We start from the raw sequence: 22,091 nt of genomic DNA on the forward strand, positions 1-22,091 counted from the left end.
TTTTTTTTTCTCTATATTCTTTCATTAATGCAACATTTAATTACAATTGTTTCATTAAAAGATTTTATAAATTTTATATTAAATTACTTTTATTTTTATTCTTTTGATACTTTACATTTTTATAATTGTAACTAATTTATTCGCATTTTGATAAAGCGCAAATATATTTTAATTTTAATTAATTTTTTTATCAAGTGTAATATTTTTAATTTCAATATAGTTTAATTATTAGAATTCAAAGAAATGATAGATATTCCTTGAACATATAGCAATATATTGAGTAATTAATTTTAATTAATTAATTTAAGTTTCTGTTCATTAAAAATCAATAAACAATTATAAAATACAATAAAGAGTGCTATGTAAAATATTTAATGAAATAAACTATTAAATTCAATAAATTATTAGATAAAAAAAGAATGTAGATTAAACAATAAATTTTCTTCCATTTAGAAATCAACATTTGGTTGAAATCATGTCCATTTATCAAATTAGCATGTCGTTCCAACATTGAGATTTACTTGATTCCACTTTGGCTTCACGCTACCTTATAATAATAAAAAGCAAATTAGACTAAATGTATTTCAAAATATTCCAAATGTACATACATTTTAAATCGTTTGAAAAATCAAAGAGAGACGTACGCATTTTTTTTAATTGTAACAAAAATAAAATGCTTACTGAGCTTAATTCGGACGACGCGACGCAAGAGCTCGTTGAAATGGATTCAATCTAACTTATTTTGTGCATTATTGTCATTAACACATGACAGCATGATAGATAAGGCTGTTAAAATAATAAACATCCTTATGCTTCACAATCCAAAAAGATATATAAAAACATTAATTAAAAGAGATATGTATCGATACATTTCTTCAATTTATTTATATACATTTAAATAAATTTTATTATTTTACCATTATTTGCTGTCAAGAGAATTACATAAAAATTATTACATAACTTGAAAACAGAATTAAATAATAATTATTTAATGTTTATAAATACATAAATTACGTTATATACTTATTTTATTGCGTATGACACTTTAAAATACTTGTATAAAGACAACTAGGTTAAGAAACTAGACAAGAATTAAAACACGTATCTCATTTCAATACTGCTCGATACCTTCGAAAAATCGTAAAAGTTATTAGGAAAACATGTTGGGATAGGAGGTTAGAGGAGGTAGCTGAAGCACTTTGTAGGTAATTGATCGCTGTCGGTAATAGGTGATCGATAAATCTACTTTCTACTTTATCAAACGTCGGTAATATCGAAAACCTTATTATCTACACAGCGTAGTGCCACTTCTTGCAACCTCCTTGCGAAAGATGTTATCCTGTTAACTTTTACGCTTTCTCAGAGGATCAAAAGACGCATATTCCAATTCTGATTCAATCTTTTGTCTCGCCGTTTAGGACGAGAGGGAGTGACAGAGATAATTTATAAAAACTAATTAATTTATACAACAACTTATTTTTAGTCGTATTTAGATTGTTTAAAAGAAAAATGCTATAATATAAAAGGCCAGCCTGCTTTTATATTTTTCTGCTTTTTCTATCTTGACGTATGAATCTATAATCTAAAGATCTCTCACGTGTGATTATTACATAAAGAAACGATTTTTGTGACTTTACTTTTGTGTGTCTTATTCAAATAGCAAATCTATATTACAGTAGATATGGATAATATATGGCTGCGTTCAGCAGACTCAACATGTTGAGATATTCTAGATCATTCAATCAGATTTTCAGATTTAGAAGAATATACCAATAATAGCCAAGTTGGTCAAGTTCCGATAGATGTAACTCGCAGCTGTGTCAACCTGCGAATTTTACTCCGGGATGGCGATTCGCCGATGCCGGTCTCTGCGTTGATCATTTCACAACTGGAGTTCTACAAGGCAGCGTTTGAGCGGATCCCAGCATCTGGTGCCACCTTACCGGTCTAACACTCGCAGATCCAGACTTCTTAGCGGTGGATCCCCTGGACATCGTCCTAGGAGCCGGCGTTTACGGCACCATCCTCCGATCTGGCCTGAGGAAGGGCGGTCATGACCAACCGATAGCACAAGAGACAGCGTTAGGGTGGATAGTCTCCGGGCCGACCGGGCCAGTCGAGACGGCTGATCCTCCCGCATGCACGTTGAGCTTTCATTGCACTCTTGCAGAGTTGTAGATTGTAGATGGTTGTAAAAGATCTCACCATCAGCCTTGTGAAAGGTTTCTGGCAGCACAGAAGCTACCCGCCAGTCCCGCTCCTCTCACGCCCAGCGAGTAGGAGTCTGAAGATTTCTTCAGGCTCTCACACAGAAGACAAGTTGATGGCCGCTACACGGCTACCAGTGGTTGCTCCTCTGCCCAACCTTGCATTTTATGTACACATCAAAAAATAATAGATATTTATATGTGAACATAGAAATGTAAAAAATATTTCGACATATATTTCATAATAATAAACATTATATTTTTCAAAATTGCAAAATATACATTATTAATGATACCTTTGTACGTACATATATATAAATCTTTATTAATCTATTAATCTATTTATTCTTTTCTTTATTAAAAAAATAATATAAAATTTTCAATAATATAATTTTGACATTTTAAATTAAAGACTGATAATTACACATAACACAGATATTGATAATTTCTCTGAGAAATCTTACAGATAACTAAGATTTTATGTTCTGTGAATTAATTCTTATTCTAGTAAATTTTAACAAATATGAATTAATGTAAATGGATATTCTAATTTTATGTATAATATGATAGTCTAATCTTTCATACAGTTCGCAAATTGAAAAACTTTACGTTAGCCTATTATCCAATTTAATAACAATGATAATAAATAACAATCATCTTTCAACTAAAGTTAAATAGATATCTTTATGTATCTGACTAGAGAATAAAAAAGTTATTTGCAAAAAATGCAATACATGTGTACATAAATATAATTGTGATGATGTAGGCAATGTTAAACATAGACAACTATATCTCTAATATTTTTGTTTCAATATATGCCTTTTTTATATGAATCATAATTTGTGTAATTGTTTTACATCATTAGGCACATTTGGTTTTTTTTATAATTAATACAAGATATAAAAGCAATTTAAAATCAAGTTGCAATATTATATAATACTCTTGAAAAATTATACGTTTTCAGATTTTTTTTTGCATTATCGAAAAGTTCTACATGTACTGTCTTTTTACATAGACGAGCATGATTCATCATCACTATACAAAGATTTGATTAAAGGTTTTAAGTAATTAAAATGTTTATACGTAAAGTCTTCCATTCTCTGGTATTTATCAATTAAAAACTTTACACTGTATCTTACATGTTACTTTTTAACCCAAATAATATTCTTATATACAATGGGTTACTAATAAAATGTTTATATGAATTAATATATATCTTATCTGGATTTAGTAAGATATTATATAGGTAGTACATGTAAAATTATATGTATACACATAAATACATACGTATATCTTACCATTCCTATAATTTTATACTTCCCTAAACAATGTTTTCTTTTAATACATACAGAGCATCCCAAAAGAAACAGCTAAGCGGTCGTATATAGGTAGATTGGACTAAACCGAGTTGAAAAATTCAGCTTATAAATTAATAACTCGTTAACTATTGTGAAAATCACAAAATGGTACAGAACTTTTCGATTCAGTTTAGTCCGCTCTATCTACTTTTATTTGACCATTTCTTATGAGACACCCTCTGTATTGTATACGTTGCATGTATGAAATCCAATTTGTACAAGTTCGTATGCTGCGTTTATATTACAATATTTTCACATTGTAATATTTCATTAAAAATTATTCGGTTCTAATATTTATAATAAGCGTCGACATATTTCTTCAGTTGTATTCACAAAGATGTCCACAACCAGTAGGACATTGTCGATTTTTATTAAACCATTCCCTCATATGATTTATATGGCCTCCGTGCGCACATCCTTGACACCATACGTAGATACCACGTACCACCTTCACAAAAAGCAATATAAAATTAATTGTAATAAAAATGATTGTATAAATGCAATTTTATTATCATTTTTGATGCTGAAATTATTTTATTATAATCAATTGCAATTATTTTTTATGTTAATTTTTTATTCATAATTATCGCACTATTGTAAAAAATTGAATAGATTTTTAAACAAGACAATTTCTTTTCGTTATTTACATAATTTAATCAAATTTTTGAGGAAAAAGATTCATGTACATGAATGATTGTAAAGAGTATAATATATTATGTAAAAACAAAACGATAAAATATTTCGTTTTGATAAAAATAATCTTGTACATTGTAACTTCCCATGTATGTTTCTTTGAGTTTATCACATTTGGAATAAATATTAATTATTTTACGAGTGTAAATAAGGAATATAAATTTTTCTTACCTGATTACAAAGAGAACACAAAGCATGCTCGGGCGTATGACAATGATCACACAACCAGGCAGACCGTTGCAAAGATTTTGTACATGCTACGCAACACGCATGAATCGTAGTCGACTGTTGATTTAATTGCGCTATAGAAGGAATCCACGCTAATTGTATTATCTACATAAATAAAATTTTTTTATTAAATTTATCTACATATTTATTATTTATGAATATAAAACTATTAAAAAGAAATATATATCTCATTGCGTAATAATTAAAAATACATAATTTTTATAAAATATCATGAGAAATATCGTTAAAACAAGATAATAAAATGCATTTTTCAATTATGAACAAACCTGTGTAGCTACATGCCAAAGTTTAAATTTGCCCAGCATATCCAAGTATTCTAATATCCAATGTTCCTGTAAAGCTATAGGAATATTCAACTTTTTCCTTATTTCTCCTAGGACGATAAGCATCGATACTGTCGTTTGTACATCTCTTATTGCCGTGTGAAAGCGTAGCCCATCCAAAACCAAAGATGTAAAATTAAAAGGTAAAACTTTAGGTAGAACCGGAACTACTAATTGAGGCTGATCTTCAACTATAACAGATGCTGAATTCTCGCTGAGATCTGGAGGATGATTGGGAAATTGTTCCGGTGGTGGAGATCGATCCTTAATTTCGTGTCGTAAAGGAAAAGCCTCCTTCTGCAATTCCTTAGTCCAATCATCATCCTCCATACGCATTACAGTTTGCCTGCTTTCGCCGGGATGTTCCAGAGACACGGGTTCATATTCAGTCTCGCCAAAGATAAAGTCGCCTCGAGACGTTGAAGGTATATCACTAAGCAACGGTCTCCTGTAATTCAAACAAAGTTAGATAAGTTAATAATTTTTTACACTAATTAAAGTTAATAACTTATATAAATAATTTAATTACGTTAAAAGTTGTATGATTAAAAAACTTACTCAGTAAAAAGTTAAATTAAGATTAAATTAGAAGTTAATTTTGAAAAGCATTATTTAAGTTAAAATGTCGTAAAATATTTTAAAAATTAGATTACTTTAAATAAACAAAACAATTATAATATAAATCATCAAATAAATTTAATAAATTTTATTTATAAAGTTTACAAGTTTACATTAAATAATAAAAAAATATGAGATAATTATTTTTATATGAAAATGCGAATATACATATTTCTTTTACATAAATACATTTTTAAAGAAAAAAGTTAACAAGTTAAATTTTGTGTTTTAAAGAGTTGATATTAAAAATTAACTCATTTAAAATTAACTAAGTTAAAAGCTATTAATTTTTTAATTTTATTATTTAGTTGCTAACGCGCAATACAACTCTGGAATTTATGTAATATTGAAAATATAATGTAGTACCTTGGCAGAACACTTTCAGTATTAGTCGACGGCCCCATAATATTATGATTTTCCGGTACTTCAGTTTCCGTTTCAGTCTCATCATCACCACCACTAGCAGCGCCAGGATTTTCCCCTTGGAGAGATTTTGCATCTTGTTCATGACCTGAGAAAATTTACACAATTAAATGTGATACACGATAGTAAAATTTTGACATGTTTATAATATCTCTGCTTATACTTACTTGATTGTTTACTCGCGTTTGACTGTTCCATACCAGAGCTTTTTGTTACACCAGGTACTATATTTGATGTATTGGCTATGTCTTCTTTAGGCACCGTCGGTGCACTTTTTTGGAGTATCTCGAACGGATCTGTATACATAATCTTTAAGACTTGCCATGATTTACTGACCTGTACAATATTATTATTAAATACATTGAAATTATTATAAATAAAATGATTAGACATTGTATAAAAATATAGATGTTTCCTTACAACATAATTCCCAAAGTCGTGTGCAACGCGTGCATTATGATCGCAGGCTTCACTTAAACTTCCAGAAAGTAAATAATTTTCTGCTGCTATTTTAAACCAATTCGGTTCGCGTACACATCCGCGGAATCTATACATTACACTTGAAGCCATGCAAAAGGCATCATCATTTGTTACAGGAGTTCTCCTGCAAAAGAATCAAAATATATAACAAACCTAAACGAAATTAAATAAAACAACTATTGACTCCTTCGTAAAAAATCTTTTTTAGTTAAAAGTTAGCTACCAATATTAATGGCTCGTATTGACACTTAGATTTATAATAATTTCACATTTATTCTATTTTAATGTAACATAAATTTTATAATCGTGAATTTTATATATTATAATATTTTTATATGATATAACATAATAGCATTTACCTCATTAAATTACTAAGTTGTCTTGTGATGCTTGTTGGTTCATATTTCACCTTAGAGGCGCATGCAATATCATGTTTTAGATTTATTGCAACACTTTGTGGATTTGCCTTACTGGCCGGCCTTACTGCATCGTCGAAAACATGATGATATAAAGTGCAATCCTATAATATAGAATAAAAGCGTAAGGCTAATATTTTATTGCATATTGTAATAAAATAGCGAAACAATAGTATTGTTGAATTGATAATATTACTCTGCTTGTTGATAAAAACGATTGAGAGTTGCCTCTCCATGCCACACCCGTAGGAACGTCCTTATGTTCATTAAAACTAGCGAATGGGATAAACGGTCTACGAATATCCCATACATTTATACTGCAATCGACGACTAAAGCACAACTGGCTATATGATACTTTTTCTGAGGTCTCCATTTTATACGTCCCACCGATGCTATAGTGTGTATAATGTAATCGCAACTTGGTTTACCTGATAAATCCCAAACCTGTGAAGTTATAGCAATATGAATATATAATTGTAATTATATCAATCTTCAGAAAATATGAAGTACTTTGATAGTTTTATCTCTAGATGCTGTAGCAAGCCAAGTAGTTTCCGGATGCCAGTCGCAAGCAAATATCGGGCCACTATGTGCGGTAAAATGTTGAAAATAACGCTCCGGTTTTCTCATATCCCATTGCTGTACGTGGCCATTTTCGGACACAGCAGCAAAAGTGTGAGGTTGTTGTGGACAAAACTGTACGTCTCTCACAGATTCAGTATTACTAAAAATATGAATATATAATCATTATTAAATAACAATTATAATTATTGTTACATATAATAACTATGTATCAAATTAAATAAGTATTTAAGTCAAATAAATTTTAAGATTCTAAAAAAGATTTTGTAGTTATATATAGGATAGACCTATGCTATGACATAAATCCACATAGCTCATTTTACCTATAAAAAGTCTTAATAGCCTCTTTTATTCGTAAATCGAAACATTTCATGGTACCATCTTGTGAGCCAGATATCAACCACATAGGTTCTGTCATGTGAAAGCTTACTTTATTCACTGTTCTTTTGTGATCTACAAATACATGATCTTGTTTCGATCGAGACTGCCTATTCAGATTCCACAAAACAACTGCGCCATTCGTTGCTGCAGTCGCAAGTATGTGATCTATAAATTAATAAAACATAAGATAATCTGTAAATTACGTTAATATATTTTATTAATATATAAATAAATAATGTACAGAAAACTAAAATAGTACACTTATAAAGTTTTGATGTATAAGTTAGAAAAAATTTAGATATTTACCTTTTATAATACTATTAATTGTTTCATGATAAAAGTCAATATAAACATGAATATACTAAAAATATACTAAAAATATATATTATTATAATAAAAAAAATTAGATTACCATCATTGAGATTCCAAGCAACATCATTGCAGGAAAAATTCAGGTTCAGATTTTTTCCAACACGAAGATTGCAGGCTTCTTCAAATCTATCCTCTAGCAATGTGAATATTTTAAAAACTGTAATCAAATATTGTTGCGTTATAATTCTCACATATGACATAGCAAATACAAGATATTCATTTAACATTCCTTTTCAAAATAGAAATTTTGATAATATAAAATTAATCAATTACAATGGTTAAACTTTTAATCTCTATTACAATCACAAATTAATAATCTGTATTTTATATTCTAATTTTTTACAATATTCTACTTATTTTAATATAAAAACATACCATTGCGACCAGCTATCACAACCTGGCTGTTATCTTTATTAAGAGCTAAGGCATTTGCAGGTCCTTCTTGAGCGACGCTTATAGTTCTTGATGTCATGCTGTATTATAAGAAATTAATTTAAAATTATTATCATAATACCAAATTATTATTAGTAATTATATTCATACTTTGTAATTTTGTCACTTATAATTCCTGTTCTAACAGAGCCCAGTCAAATACACACAATCACGTTGTAGTGTTAAACGTTGTAGTGTAGTTCATTTGATTTATGTAATATAAATATTAATTTTATTTATGTATTGTTCCTGTATTTGTTCCGTTTAACCTTTGACGACTTTGGTAAAAAGTAGTTAGCTGTACAGGTTCTTCTTTTCTTCTCTTTTCTCATAAATGGATAAGGGTGATCTCATAATTTGGAATTTCGCCTTTGATTTGAAACTGCCTGAAATGTAATTCAGCTGTATATAACATAATATTGTAGTGAAATAACAAGGTGTAATGTTTAATGCATCTTTTTCCCTCACTTGTGTATAAATAAAATTAGTATTAAATTACAGTATATATATTTAATACAAATTTGAAGAAAAGAATTTGAATGGTATGAAATTAAAGATAACTTCGATAACTAAACTTTGATTAACTTCACTGGCAATTGAATTGTCAATACCTTTACTATTTTTTGTTTACATGGTCTTCTGACAATGTTTATACATTAATTTTTAATGCTCAATAGAAAAAAAAAAGATTAGATTACAACAAATTGTTAGAAATTTGTTGAACAGTTAGAAATCTTGCTACAAGTAATTCTGCCGGTTTAATTAATTATCGACACAATCGTCATCGAAGTCGCCTTAAAGAAAACGAATAAACAATACACAGAGATCATATGCAATTCGATGAACCACATAATTAACTGTGCAGATGCAGATCGTGATGTTTACAATATAATTTACTATTGCAACATCGTGACGAGCGTGAAATAAAATATTATGATGTTCAATGTGGTAGTGTAGTCAGGTGCCGGGACTGCCGGGCAGCGCCAAACGGACACGAGGTTGTCATGAAAGAGTTTGAACCAGTTTGAACAGCAGGCCCGAGACACGCGCTGAAACGTTCATGAACGGAACGAATGGTAAACAAAAAAACGGACTTGTGGTGACGGCCACTTTGATTCGTAGATGCCACATGAAAACTCGTCGCGAGCGGTCGTGCGCCGTCGTCTGTGAACCGGTCGTGAGGATCTGGCCCGTTCATTCCATATGCCCGTCTGTCACTGCCCGCACTGCCGTCTGCTTGCTCTGCTTGCTCCGGCGCAACCAAGCGCGCAACATGGTGGTGATGGTGGCGGCCGTAGTGCCCGGGGAGTGTTGATGTGAGGAAAGGCTCCTTCGAGGCCGACGGTATCGCAACGACGACGACGACGACGACAGGTAGACAAGGATCCACGCGAGAAGTATGTCCGCTAATTCTAAACGCGGCAAGAGCGCGAGCCGAGGCAGCCGAGAATAAAAGGGAACGGTAACGTCACGCACGCCCGTAACAATCGACGAGGTGATAGTTCGCACAGTGCCACAACGCGAGGAGACCCCCGTAGAGTCGTAGTAGATCGTCGCGTCGCAGATGATGTTGCCAATTGATCTTTCAATGACGGACGAGCGGCAGACCCACGGCAACGCTGCGCGAGTCGCCGGCGTCAGTCGTTTAGTGAGACACACGTTCTTGCTGCTGAGTATCTTTGCGGTTCTCCAGTTGACTCCGTTGGCGCTCGCCGGCGATACCCTGGGTGATCCGTACAAGATACTCGGTGTGTCGAAGCGTGCGACGGTCCAAGACATCCGGAAAGCATACAAGCACCTTGTCAAAGAATGGTGAGTGGCACATTTCTGTGTCTGCTTTAAAACATAGAAACGTACAATATTCTTTCTTAGTGTGAAACATTTCTGTATAAATAAATGTGTAATTTTCTCTTAGGCATCCAGACAAAACTGATCATCCGATGGCTGAGGATAAATTTGTAGAGATAACAAAAGCTTATGAGGTAAGTTATGTCTTATCTAAAACAGTACATAAGATGAGAAGCAGTGTAATGAAGAAACGTTATTAACTATCATATCGAATTGTTCAGCTTTTAACAGATCCAGAGAGAAGAAGAAAATTTGATAATCATGGAATTACGGAGGAGGGTATCCCCAGGCAAAGGAGGGACAGTAGTCACTTTAATGTCCTTGATCCATTGGAAGAGTTGTTCACTGGTAGCTTTAAATTCCATTATCAAAACAGAGATATCACATTGTTCCATAAAATGAGCATCACGTATCGGTATGTATCTTGCACATAATAGATCTATTTTTTTTAGCTGAATTTTTCTTTCACAGTTCATCTTTTATCTTTTTTTCTCTGGGAGAAGAAAAGAAGGAAAGATGAAATCTGTGAAAGAAGTTCAGTTAAAAAAAAGACCTAATACCTTACTCATCATTACAGATATATTAAATAGCTTCATATTTACAGATCATTCGAGAATGTGATAGTACCGAAGACTTACCATATACCATATTTAATCTTATTCTATTCCGACTGGTGCTACATGTGTCTGCAAGCGGAGCCTACTTGGAGACGATTGATTGATGAGTTGGAACCTTTAGGACTTGGCTTGGCTACGGTGCATGCCAAGAAGGAATCCACCTTGGCGAGAAGACTCGGCATCAATTCCCTTCCATGTCTCGTTGTCATCGTGGATGGGCGCACTAGCACCTACAAGGAATCTCTATTTAGTATTCAGAAAGTTGTTGGTACGTTGCAACTTTTAAAATGTTATATATTTTTCTTGTTTGCCACTTCATGCCAAAGTTGCAGATAGCGAACTAATAAATTGTTTGCTTGCAGAATTTGTACGAAGTAGACTGCCGTATAAATTAATAAGTACTATTAGCGATAACAACGTAGAAAATTTCTTATCGGGCTGGACGGATAATCGAATACGTGCTTTGATATTTGAGAAAAGAGATTTTATTCGCTTGCGATATTTGCTTATGTCATTTTACTACAGAGATCGAGTAGCTTTCGGCTTTGTCCAGGTAAATATTTTATAATTATTTTATTTTATATATATATATATATATATATATATATAATCAATGCTAAGTTTGAAATTATTCTTTAATTATAATTTTTTTATATTTTTATAGATTGGCTTACCAGAGACTGAGAACATAACATCAAAATACAAAATCTCAGGAGAATTAGATACTTTACTACTCTTCAACGAGAATTCGGAGAAGCCTATGGCATCTATTAGTATGAAAGACATTTCCAGCGAAACTATGCATAATGTTATTGCTAACAATAAGTTCCTCGTATTACCGAGACTTTCGAATCAAGCTATGCTGGATTCCATATGTCCGCCTGAATGGTTAAGGCCGCAGAAACGATTATGCGCCATTTTAATATCGCAGCAAAATAGCCCTCTGCATGACATAGCTAGGCACAAATTTAGACAGGCAGCATTAGAGTCTTCTTATAGGTAATATTTATCTAATAAACAAATTCTTATTTTAACACTATATATAATCTTTTTTATTTTAACATTATATAATTGTAAAATATAAAGTTACATTTATCTCGCTAATACATTTTTTAATAGAAATATATGATATTATTTTCTATGTTTTAAATTTAATGTTTTAAATTTAATAATATTTGCAGTACGGAACGTGTCAGATATGCATACGTGTTCAAAGATACACAACCTGAATTTGTATCAGCACTATCAGGTGGTGAAGGCAGCCCAATGGAACCTCTCTTACATATTGTCATCATATGGAGACGAGATGCCAATCATTTGAAGTACGAGTGGCTTCCTCATGGATGGGTCGAGGCTGTTCAAGACGATCGTATATGGAACGAGACGCGAAGGCATTTAGAGAAAACTATACAAAGATTGTTACGCGCCACTGAAGCTCTACCATACGCTGCTGTCGTAGGAGAATTGACGGATGAACACGCACAGGTATGCGTTCATAGTAATCAATATTCTTCGTCATCTGTAAATTATTAGTTTTTACCATATTATTAATATTTTATGTTTATATATTTTATTGTACTCTTTTTCAGGGTACTGTAGACAGATTGATAGGAAGAGCATTATTAGCAGTAGATTATATATCTGATAATCTTACGAAAGAGCAAATTTTGCCTTTGATATCGGTATTAGTGACTCTCATGCTAATAGGAGTTGCAGGGTATGGAATGTCGTATCTAATGTGAGTAGAATTAAAAAATACAAAGTAACGTATATTTCTCCAATTTTTTTTATTTTTACATCACTAATTAATATTTTGCAATGTGAAAATTATTATTTTAAGACCATAAATACCAATATTAAATAGACCATTAATACTTCTGTTTAAATAATTCTGCTTAATAATAAATGATTACTAGTTCCTTAAAGCATGTACATTAATTATACACATTAATATTGATATCCTGTAAAGAAATAACTTCTTGCATATTATATCAATTTGTAGAATATAACAGATTAATGTTTATATACGAATGAATGTGTTCTATGTTTTATATCTAGTAAGTTAGAAGAAGCAAGTGTCCATGCTGAACGTGTCCAGTGCAAGGATGGAAATGCCAAACCGCTCCAGTCGCAACCGCAACTACGATTGCATGAATTACGCGCGGAAAAATACAACGGATTAGTTCGGCTTTTAAAACCAGGATGTCGAACCATCATTTTGCTGGTTGATGCCCAAAGCCGATTAAAGTTATTACCAGCTTTTCATAAAGCTGTGTGGCCTTATAGGTACGCTTTGTTCGCTAGCATTTTCTATTTTAATTAGTACTCAATGCTGCATATAATAATAATTTATATAAAATTTTATATATCAAAATTTATGATGTATATAATAATATAGAAAGAGGATGTTATTGTAAATCATTTTTTTCATTTTCAGAAAGAATAAAACGCTTATGTTCGCACATATGTCATTAGAAAACGGTCTTGATTGGTACAAGAAACTATTGTCTCTTACTTTAGTCGAGCAGAAGGAATTAAATATAAATGCCAAAAACTGTGTTGGTACAGTTCTGTCCTTAAACGGACATCGAAAGTACTTCTGCATGTACCATACCAAACATCCGGAATGTAGTAAGAATAAAGGGTCTAAGGTGCATATCAAAATATCTGAATACTAAAGTTAAAACTACGTTATTTGATGCTCATATAATTGTATTACATTATAGCGTATTGAAAAGATGACCAAGCAACTTGCCCAAAGACCGGAAGATCCGGAAGCAGGCGCTTTTATCGGTTTTGATAGTTCCAACGAATCCGATCAGTCTCAAGATGAGGTATACGACATGATATATGATTAAAAATTTCCTGATTTTTATCAACTACTTGTCACATTGACAACGATTATGTTTCTTGCAGGGTGGAAACAACATTTTATATCAGGACAATCTTTTAGATGGGTTACCAATGTGGCTCGATAGATTGTTCGAAGGATCAACGCATCGTTATTATGTAAATTATTGGCCCGAGTTTACTGCCAAGTAAAAAGAGGAGGAATATGTTTTTTCTAAACGTATAGAGGAAACTGTGGCACTTAGGGACATATATCTTGGAACATGATGTTTATTTTCCTAACACAAGCGAAAGTCTTGAGTTTCTGCTTGATGATATTGTTTCAGTCGCTACTTGTTTACAATCTGATTAGGTACACGTCCACTCGTTTAAGTTTCATCTCGTTAGCGAGGCTATTTTGTAAGTTTTGTTTTTATTAATTGTATTCTAATTTTTAAGCATATTTTTTTCTAATTTCTGAAAAGAATTATAAAAAAGTTTAGATGCACTGATTTTTTTTCATTTCTTTATAGATTATTATAATGCAGTTCGAAAATATAAACGCAAACGAGATAAATATACATGGACTACATAAATATGAAATAGCAATTTCGGAAATGTTTAAATTTAAACATAATGTGGAAGTTGCTGCATCAACTTACGGACTTAATACAGATTATTTATCGATGTTTTATTATACAATCGTTTCGGGCAAGGTAGTTAAAAGCGTAAATAAAAATCTCACATTTCTTGATGAGTTGGCATTTCTACTATATCTAAAAATACATAATCAAGCACTGTGTTTGCTTGACGTGCTTTAAAGAATATTTACCACGTCTACTTTATAAATTCATCACACGTAACAATATAACTTAACCACAACTTTGGGATACAGATCGGAGGGTGGATAAACTTACAATAAATCAATTTCTACAGACAAATAATGACGAAAGAGTGATGGCAAATTTAGTTCATTTTTTTGAACCTCGAATTTCACACTTTTTCATGCCAAATAGTATTATTAGATAAAACATTAATTTCAGTAAAATTTTAAGATGAGCACAGGCACGATTCCGGAGATATAAGGGAATGAAAGTGGTAATTTCCAGTCAGGATATATTGCATAAGGAAAAATGCGTGGTTAAAGTTTATGTAATATTGAAGATATATTCTATCATATGTATTCATTGCTTAGAAAATGAACGATCTACTATTCACCGCTATTTTATTTATGGAGGAGAGGGGGCGTGCTTTACAAAGCACTCTGAAAAATAGAGTCTCGTTACATGATGTATTCACAAGTTCTGTGAATGGTAACTCGCATTAAAAAAGCATCTCAATCTATGAGAGGTAAGAGACTCATATTACAAAAAGCACTCCAATCTGTGAGAGGTAAAGGGACTCACATTAAAAAAGCACCTCAATCTGTGAGAGGCAAGGGGACTCACATTAAAAAAGCACCCCAATCTATGAGAGGCAAGAGGACTCTCAGTAAAAAAGCATCTCGATCCGTGAAAGACGGTGTCACATGTCACTTCATCTATCTTGGGGAATTTTCATACTAGAAAAACTAAGGTCATATTTCAATCTGGCATAAAATCCATAAGAAACGATGTTTCACTTTGTTATATATATTTTATTCCTTGGTATGGATACTTAAAGTGTTTCGTATACTTTCATGGATTATAAAAAAAACCATCACTTTCAAACCTCTATATTTCCGGAACCGCGTTTATGCTTATCTTAAAATTTTTATGGGATTAATGTTCCATTATATACTATTTGGCATAAAAAAAGTTTAAAATTCAAGGTTCAAAAATTGGCTAAAGAACAGGTCTTTTTGCCATCACTCTTTTAACATTATTTCCAAGCAAGGATTACTTAATATTATCCTTGAAAAATCTGCTTCAAACATCATTGGATCTTGATGAAAATATTCACGAATGACCGTCGAGTATATTTACAGCCAACAAATTTTAGTCACTGGTAATTTTTATTTGATTTTTTTATTCAATTCTATTTATGTAGTATTTGAAAGTAAGAAAAGAAAAAATTGAAAAAAGATCAAAAAAGTATATCAAAAAGAAATACTAGGTATTACGGTCTCCTCTACACTTCAGTGAAAAAGAACAGTGTTAAAGTGATAAGCAAAAGTGATAAATATAAGACTTAAGACTCGTGAAATTGTCAAAATAACGGAAAATAAAGTGGAGAATACGAGTCGGGCGCGGTAAATGGTGCGCAATGAATAGTAATCTCAAATGAATTGTTTAAAATCACATAAGTAATTTATTGACGAACGTTTCGACTCTCGCTTCGAGCCATCTTCAGCATAACATTATCTTCAATACGACATAGAGTAGTAACAATAGCTACTATTGTGATTTTAAACAATTCATTTTGAAATTTACTACTCATTGCGTACCATTTACCGCTCTCGACTCGTATTCACCACCTTATTTTCTGTTATATTGAAAAATGATAAAGAACAAGGTTCGCCTAGTCAACGGAATATTATTGCCATCGGGATATACTGTGATTCGAATGGATATTGACGCAACTCTGTATAAAGACAAAACATATTCATTACTTATGCTAAGTACCGTTTATAAACATATTTACAGTTTCCTGCATTTTAACATTTTTAGATTGGTCTTTAAGTATTGTTAAAAAGAAAAAAGTTATGCAGCAGGTAGAGGGGATAGCAAGATTATCACTGAACGATGTGGGAAATTCTCTATAGATCAAGTTTTCTATATACTACTAATATTTCATCCGTTCCTATGTAACTCGGGAATACTCTTCCTAGTCTTCGAAATTGCTTGTACCTAGTCAACACAGTTACCAAAAATTTAGCAGTATTGCACAATACAAGCAAATAGATCATTTATATTTCCTCAGATATGACTGCGAAATCGCGATTCGATAGCGATTCTCATTGCATTGCGAATATGTTAACTCCTTATAGTGTTGTAACGACCTATACGAGCTATTTTTCGTAAAAAAAATGTAAATCCATATTGATATGTTCATGTAAATACGTATTTGTCACTTGTTTGCTCTACGTTTATCAGTATTGCCGTTATATTTCTTCAATCCAAATGTCAGTAGCACATCTATTTACAGAATTTATACTTTATCGATACAGTTACCGTAAAATTGATATTAGCGAACCCATATGTATGATAAAGGTGTTATATTGATAAAAGAGATAATTGTACCTTTCAAGATTTATATACGTCCATTATTTTATTTTTAATTGTTCCATGTTTGAATTTATCTCTTATGAATTGTACATTCTTTAAATAATATATTCGTACATTATTTAAATAAATGTACACACACACACACATATATATATATATATATTATATGTGTGTGTATATTTGAACATTACATTTATCCGACCAAAGTATTTAGTATATATCGGCATATTTCTAAAGAAATATTTACTTTCTTCTGATATGTGTAATCCTTTTAAAAAATCAACAGAAATACTAGATATCCGTATTATTTACATATTTCCTTACTACAAAAAGCTATTAGAATGTACTGAACATGTATTATAGAGACATGCGATATACATCATAATGCTGTTGAAACTGCAAATTATATGCGCTCAATTGTTTATACTTTATATCCTTATATAAAGATTAAATTAGTGAAACAAATATAAACATGGAGTTTTAATGTTTTTACCCTAATAACATTTTTGGTAGTCGAAGTTTCATTCAATTGCGATCACTTGAATATTATTACATTCAAGTAAATTTTAATTTCGTTCCTGATTATAATAATATAATGTATATAATTGCAAGTATCGCTTTTGTAGTAACTATAGTGTTTTAAGTTGCTACTCGTTTCTCATAAGCGTTATGTGATACAGCAGACTCTCGAATTAGTTTTGCGAGATGTGCATTATGATATATACATTTGTTATGTCTCTCGCAAAAACATTTCGATTGTAAGGAAATGATATATTTAGAAAAGTTTGTTAATAATGCGTGTAGTTTATTGTACGTTACTCATATTAAAATATGTGCGTACGTATCTTTCTCAATGTTGGCCATATACTTGTAATCGCTATTTACTTTTGGATTTAATTTAACTGCGTTTTAGAACAACGTAGAATAAGATGCACTAAAAGGAGAGTAAAACGAGATTGCGTATTGTATATCATATTGATACTTTATTTCGTTAAGGAACATTGTTTATGTTGCAGTTCTGGAAATACTTCGTACATTAATACTTCAAATATATCCTGTAAAAAAAGGAATCAGTAAAAAAAGGTATAAAAATTTGTTTCCATACACACTCCGAAATAAAATCAACTTACATAAAATAACTGTTTATTTAGATTTACGTTCTGCAGAGAATCGAAAACTTTAATCGCACCACGTTGAGCACTTTGCGCTCCCACTAGATTCGTCAATACTTCAGGTACATTGTTGAGAAATTGCCTACGCGCCTCGCCTCGCGTTTTTAATTTCTCCTCGTCGGTACGAGAAACAGTCTCGGACACTAATTGTCCGTTCGGCCACCACGATTTCGTAAATAATTGTATGTAGTAATGAACCATCGGCTCGGAAAACACCCATGCAACAGTATCTCTGATTTGTCTGCAAAATGAATGATGTTAATGTATCTTGAAAGTCTTTTTATACCGCTTAATAATTAAACTTCAAAATATTAAAAAATTAACTTTATATAAAATAAAATATCCTAAAAAAGAAAAAGTATTTAAGTCTTGTAAAGCAAATAAAATTTTGTGTGTGACATTTCACCTATTTATAGTCCGCCCGTAGGTAATCTGTACAAAAGTAATGAGAGACCGTCTGAGCCAGCGAAATACTCCTCTTAAATCAAAAACTTCTCCAAGAAGCGTGTACAACGGCTCCGCGATAGCATCTTTGCTGGCATTCAGATAATTATCTGTGCCGGTGCGGCCCGTCTCGCTATCATCCAATAACAACGAATAATCTTCCTCGTCTTCTTTATCGCGCTGCTCGTTGCTACCGACAGATCTGTCATGGAGATTTAGAGTCAGCAAATAGATCAATGATCGTACGATAAAATTAGTGATGCATACGTTTTGAATAACGTGGACAGAGAAAAGCGAGATTTCTTAGGAGATGGTGCCACTACAGCTTTAAGATGCTCTGAACTTGGACTGAGAAAAGTATACAATGCTTCGCTTTGATTAAGCCTCTCATCTTCCAAGACAAACTGTAAAAGTTAATGAATGAATAAAATGAATAGCGCTAATAAAATAGATCACATTTAAGAAAAACATACATTTAAATATTTTTGTATCTGCATTTTGGCTTTGTCGAGAGTACTCTTGTCAGATTTTCCAAAAAACTTTAACGGCTGCGAAGGTAAATCCAGGCTTTTAACATTAGAACATAACTGGCGTAATTTCCTATGGAGATCTTGAAAATCTTGCAGCTTTCTCAACACAACCCATCCGCTAGATATGCTCTCGTCATTGTCTTCATCTTCTGCCATGTGGACGACTAGTACAAATTGCGGAGGATCCCCGTTATCAGGCATCTATTGAACAAGAAACTCATAAGAAAATCTTTTCGTATAGAGATAAACAAAAAAAAATTCATACTAAATTACTTCTGCACTCTGCACATCAGCTCTCCAACGACCCAGATGTTCGGCCCACATTTCCGTATGGTTTAAATGCGCCTCCAATTGTCGCTTTTCACCTTGTAACCATTCTACCTCTTTCGCCAATATGCTGAGTACTTTGCTTTCGGGCTTGAGGGAGGATTTTAGCGCTTGCAGAGCTTGCATTTTATTGTTTAATTTTTCGTGCAGCTGATCTAGTTTGCTACGAGCGTAATTTGATCGTTCACCAACAAGCAAGGTTGAGGATTCTGATAATGTACCATCAACGATCTCACGGTCTTCAACCAAACCTGATACATGATGAAAGTTTATATTATTTATAATATATAATATCTCATATTTGTGAATTTTCTTATCTAGTATTTAAAATACATTTTTATTAAATAAAATCTAATTTATTATATATTGACCTTCCGCTCTTTCATTCAATAATGCTTCCTGCATGCTTTTATATTGCTCGCTAACGAGAAACGACGGATAATATTTTTCTTGGAGTGTATTAACGACGCAGTCTTGAACCTCGTAAAACACGCTGGGCCCTGTATCGCCCAACAAAAAAGCTTCCATTCGTTTTCGTACATTTTTATCCACCTTAATTTCGGCAGTGGGTGATCTGATGTAAGTGTAAAAGATTTCAGCCCCCAATTGATGCCAGTTGGATCGTTCTGCGGCGCGTAATTCTTGCACCGCCGCCCAATAACCGATCAACCCTTGACTAGCGACCTGTTCGAGAAATTGAGACAGATATCGTCGACCAGTCACGTTATCCAGAATCGCTTGCAACGGAAGTATCCTGCCTTCCGTAATCTCCGCGGCATCGCAAACCTCCGTATCCTGAAAGACATCACTATAAAGTATTGTCACGTTATCGTAATTCGCGTAAAGAATAGCTTTCTATGCAACCTGGCGTGGATATCCATCCCATCCTAAGGTCTGCATGTGACACTCGCATGTATTCTTAGCGTATGTCAGTTGGCTGATGTATCTCTTTAGTTTTCTCGCGCGAATAGCATCGGAGTTTCCGAGCGCATTATTTTCAGAGTCCAAACCTTGAGCTCGTTTCACGTTTTGCACCGTGGTAGCCTGCATAATTTCGGTAACGATATTGTATCTGATATGTCTGAGAACCTCTAGATCCCTAGTGCTTTTGACCATGCGAATAAAATCCTCGAACGATTCCGCGTATTCATACGTTTTCCTATGCATCGCTTCGGCAAGTTGCTGTTGATCAATATATGTCAGAATCTTCTGATTGATATAATCGGGATCTGTGATTAAATCTATTGCAGGTTTTAAGACTGAAAGAAATATAAATGAGTGCATAAGAAATAAATAAGCCATATAATTGATATTTTCCATAAAGAAAAAAATGCTTATGCTTACTTTTACATATGAGAACTTCTCTTAGAAGAAACTTTACAGGAGAAAGGGAGTAACTACGTGGCAACAAAAACAGGATATACAATTCACTAATCTTCCTTAAATATTCCAGCTCAGCGACAGGTGACATCAAATGCGCCGACAAAATAAATACAGGGTCTTCTCCCTCAGACCTAAATATGACAAACAAATCAAGTTGTTTCTCATTTCTTGAACCCCAATGAAAAGAGATGCTTACGAAGCAGCTTGAGCTATCCTGATCTTCTCGAAGTGAAAGGTGAGCTTATTCACTATGTTGCACACCACTAATTTAGTGTGATCGACACGCGACAGGCGATCATGTAAGCTTTGTATCGCGCCCCATACATCCTGCTTCATGTTATCTATCAGCTGTTCTGAACCAAAGGCCAGATCGTTTAGCCAAAAGCCAATAAAATCCTGAAAAATCAAATCTAGGAGATTCTGCAGGGCGCCGTCCACCAGACGAGTGAAGACAACAGGATAACGCGCGTGCCTTCTCGTGCTGACTGATTTAGGTTCATATCCTTTCTGGAAAGAAAATCAGGAGTTAACAATGATCACATCAATTATTGATGCATTTGTGCCCCACAGTGTACCATTAACATATTACGGAAGGCATCCATCTCAGCGACAGTTCTAACGGTACCAGAGCCAGTCTGATGCTTGGGCGACAGCGCTATATTGATAAGTATCATGATTAATGGGCCGACGAGCAGACAGGAGCAAGTTAATACAACGTAGAGGCAACAACACTGGACGAAAGTCCAGTCCATAACAATTCCTAGGCTCATTACGGCAAACGATATGACACAAACGACGACGGGCGTAACCATAGGTTTTTAAAATTAAAGCTGCGATGCGGCGAGACAACGGTGCTTATATTAGCAGATGTATACACCCAGCAACACTTTTTAATCTCGCCGCGCTGATAATACAAAACAATATCGAGGGCCTCGCCATTTTTAAATGTTCAGCGTCTCGCACTTTGCGGTCGCTCTTGCGCAGAGTCTACGATCATCTCTGATCATCTCGCGACAAGAAAGCAACCAATCAGCGCTATTCCGAAAAGAGAAGATTGGTTGCTGAAACCGATTAGTTTCGTTCGAGATCAATTAAGAGATTTCGTTTTCAAGAATCGAAAGAAAAGATATCAGGAAATAATGATAGCTTTAAACCAAGAATTACAATTTTTTAATATTTCTATTATCATATGAAACAATA

The 22,091-nt window shown here is 32.9% G+C and overlaps 3 protein-coding genes across 7 annotated transcripts; 1 reads left to right on the plus strand and 2 right to left on the minus strand.

The window, feature by feature from the left end:
- Positions 1-3,285: 3,285 nt before the first annotated feature.
- LOC105195196 (GATOR complex protein WDR24) lies at positions 3,286-9,760 on the minus strand. Of its 4 annotated transcripts, none has more exons than XM_011160489.3 (14): positions 9,630-9,760; positions 8,647-8,921; positions 8,479-8,576; positions 8,144-8,260; positions 7,674-7,896; positions 7,279-7,492; positions 6,964-7,212; positions 6,711-6,871; positions 6,292-6,475; positions 6,039-6,207; positions 5,815-5,959; positions 4,774-5,278; positions 4,430-4,591; positions 3,286-4,013 (listed from the first exon to the last, which is right to left on the minus strand). In XM_011160489.3, the coding sequence occupies exons 3-14, from the start codon at positions 8,573-8,575 to the stop codon at positions 3,885-3,887; spliced, it is 2,355 nt and encodes a 784-aa protein (XP_011158791.1). In that variant the 5' UTR covers position 8,576; positions 8,647-8,921; positions 9,630-9,760; the 3' UTR covers positions 3,286-3,884. The 4 variants fall into 4 exon arrangements, with proteins under 4 accessions (XP_011158791.1, XP_025986701.1, XP_011158790.1 ...); XM_026130916.2 differs by having other exon boundaries at positions 9,556-9,725; XM_011160488.3 differs by having other exon boundaries at positions 9,433-9,725.
- On the plus strand, positions 9,758-17,506 carry LOC105195195 (dnaJ homolog subfamily C member 16). 2 transcript variants are annotated; one of them, XR_005574863.1, is made up of 13 exons: positions 9,758-10,347; positions 10,451-10,517; positions 10,605-10,798; positions 10,988-11,268; positions 11,363-11,553; positions 11,665-11,999; positions 12,182-12,485; positions 12,590-12,738; positions 13,059-13,286; positions 13,438-13,651; positions 13,727-13,834; positions 13,917-14,249; positions 14,363-17,506. XR_005574863.1 is itself a non-coding variant. In XM_039449647.1 (12 exons), exons 1-12 carry the CDS (start codon positions 10,100-10,102, stop codon positions 14,040-14,042), a joined length of 2,445 nt encoding a protein of 814 aa, XP_039305581.1. In that variant the 5' UTR covers positions 9,758-10,099; the 3' UTR covers positions 14,043-17,506. The 2 variants fall into 2 exon arrangements, 1 of the variants encoding a protein (XP_039305581.1); XM_039449647.1 differs by having other exon boundaries at positions 13,917-17,506.
- Positions 17,507-17,996: 490 nt separating this feature from the next.
- LOC105195197 (sorting nexin-25) lies at positions 17,997-21,878 on the minus strand. The gene is made up of 11 exons (XM_011160490.3): positions 21,467-21,878; positions 21,088-21,398; positions 20,853-21,022; positions 20,373-20,767; positions 19,880-20,303; positions 19,455-19,759; positions 19,125-19,382; positions 18,919-19,055; positions 18,614-18,853; positions 18,166-18,448; positions 17,997-18,090 (listed from the first exon to the last, which is right to left on the minus strand). Exons 1-11 carry the CDS (start codon positions 21,701-21,703, stop codon positions 18,019-18,021), a joined length of 2,832 nt encoding a protein of 943 aa, XP_011158792.1. The 5' UTR covers positions 21,704-21,878; the 3' UTR covers positions 17,997-18,018.
- Between the last annotated feature and the right edge of the window lie 213 nt (positions 21,879-22,091).

The sequence above is a fragment of the Solenopsis invicta genome, chromosome 5, assembly GCF_016802725.1.
Source record: "Solenopsis invicta isolate M01_SB chromosome 5, UNIL_Sinv_3.0, whole genome shotgun sequence".
Lineage (NCBI taxonomy): Eukaryota > Metazoa > Arthropoda > Insecta > Hymenoptera > Formicidae > Solenopsis > Solenopsis invicta.

Coding starts and splice junctions, on each gene's coding strand:
- LOC105195196 (XM_011160489.3), bottom strand. CDS start 8,575: ATGACATCAAGAACTATAAGCGTCGCTCAAGAAGGACCTGCAAATGCC. Junction 6,476..6,710: donor CAACTTAGTAATTTAATGAG/GTAAATGCTATT, acceptor ATTCTTTTGCAG/GAGAACTCCTGTAACAAATG. Junction 5,279..5,814: donor ACTGAAAGTGTTCTGCCAAG/GTACTACATTAT, acceptor TTTGAATTACAG/GAGACCGTTGCTTAGTGATA.
- LOC105195195 (XM_039449647.1), top strand. CDS start 10,100: ATGATGTTGCCAATTGATCTTTCAATGACGGACGAGCGGCAGACCCAC. Junction 10,348..10,450: donor AAGCACCTTGTCAAAGAATG/GTGAGTGGCACA, acceptor ATTTTCTCTTAG/GCATCCAGACAAAACTGATC. Junction 13,652..13,726: donor GTAAGAATAAAGGGTCTAAG/GTGCATATCAAA, acceptor ATTACATTATAG/CGTATTGAAAAGATGACCAA.
- LOC105195197 (XM_011160490.3), bottom strand. CDS start 21,703: ATGGTTACGCCCGTCGTCGTTTGTGTCATATCGTTTGCCGTAATGAGC. Junction 21,023..21,087: donor AGGATAGCTCAAGCTGCTTC/GTAAGCATCTCT, acceptor TGTCATATTTAG/GTCTGAGGGAGAAGACCCTG. Junction 19,760..19,879: donor ATTGAATGAAAGAGCGGAAG/GTCAATATATAA, acceptor ATCATGTATCAG/GTTTGGTTGAAGACCGTGAG.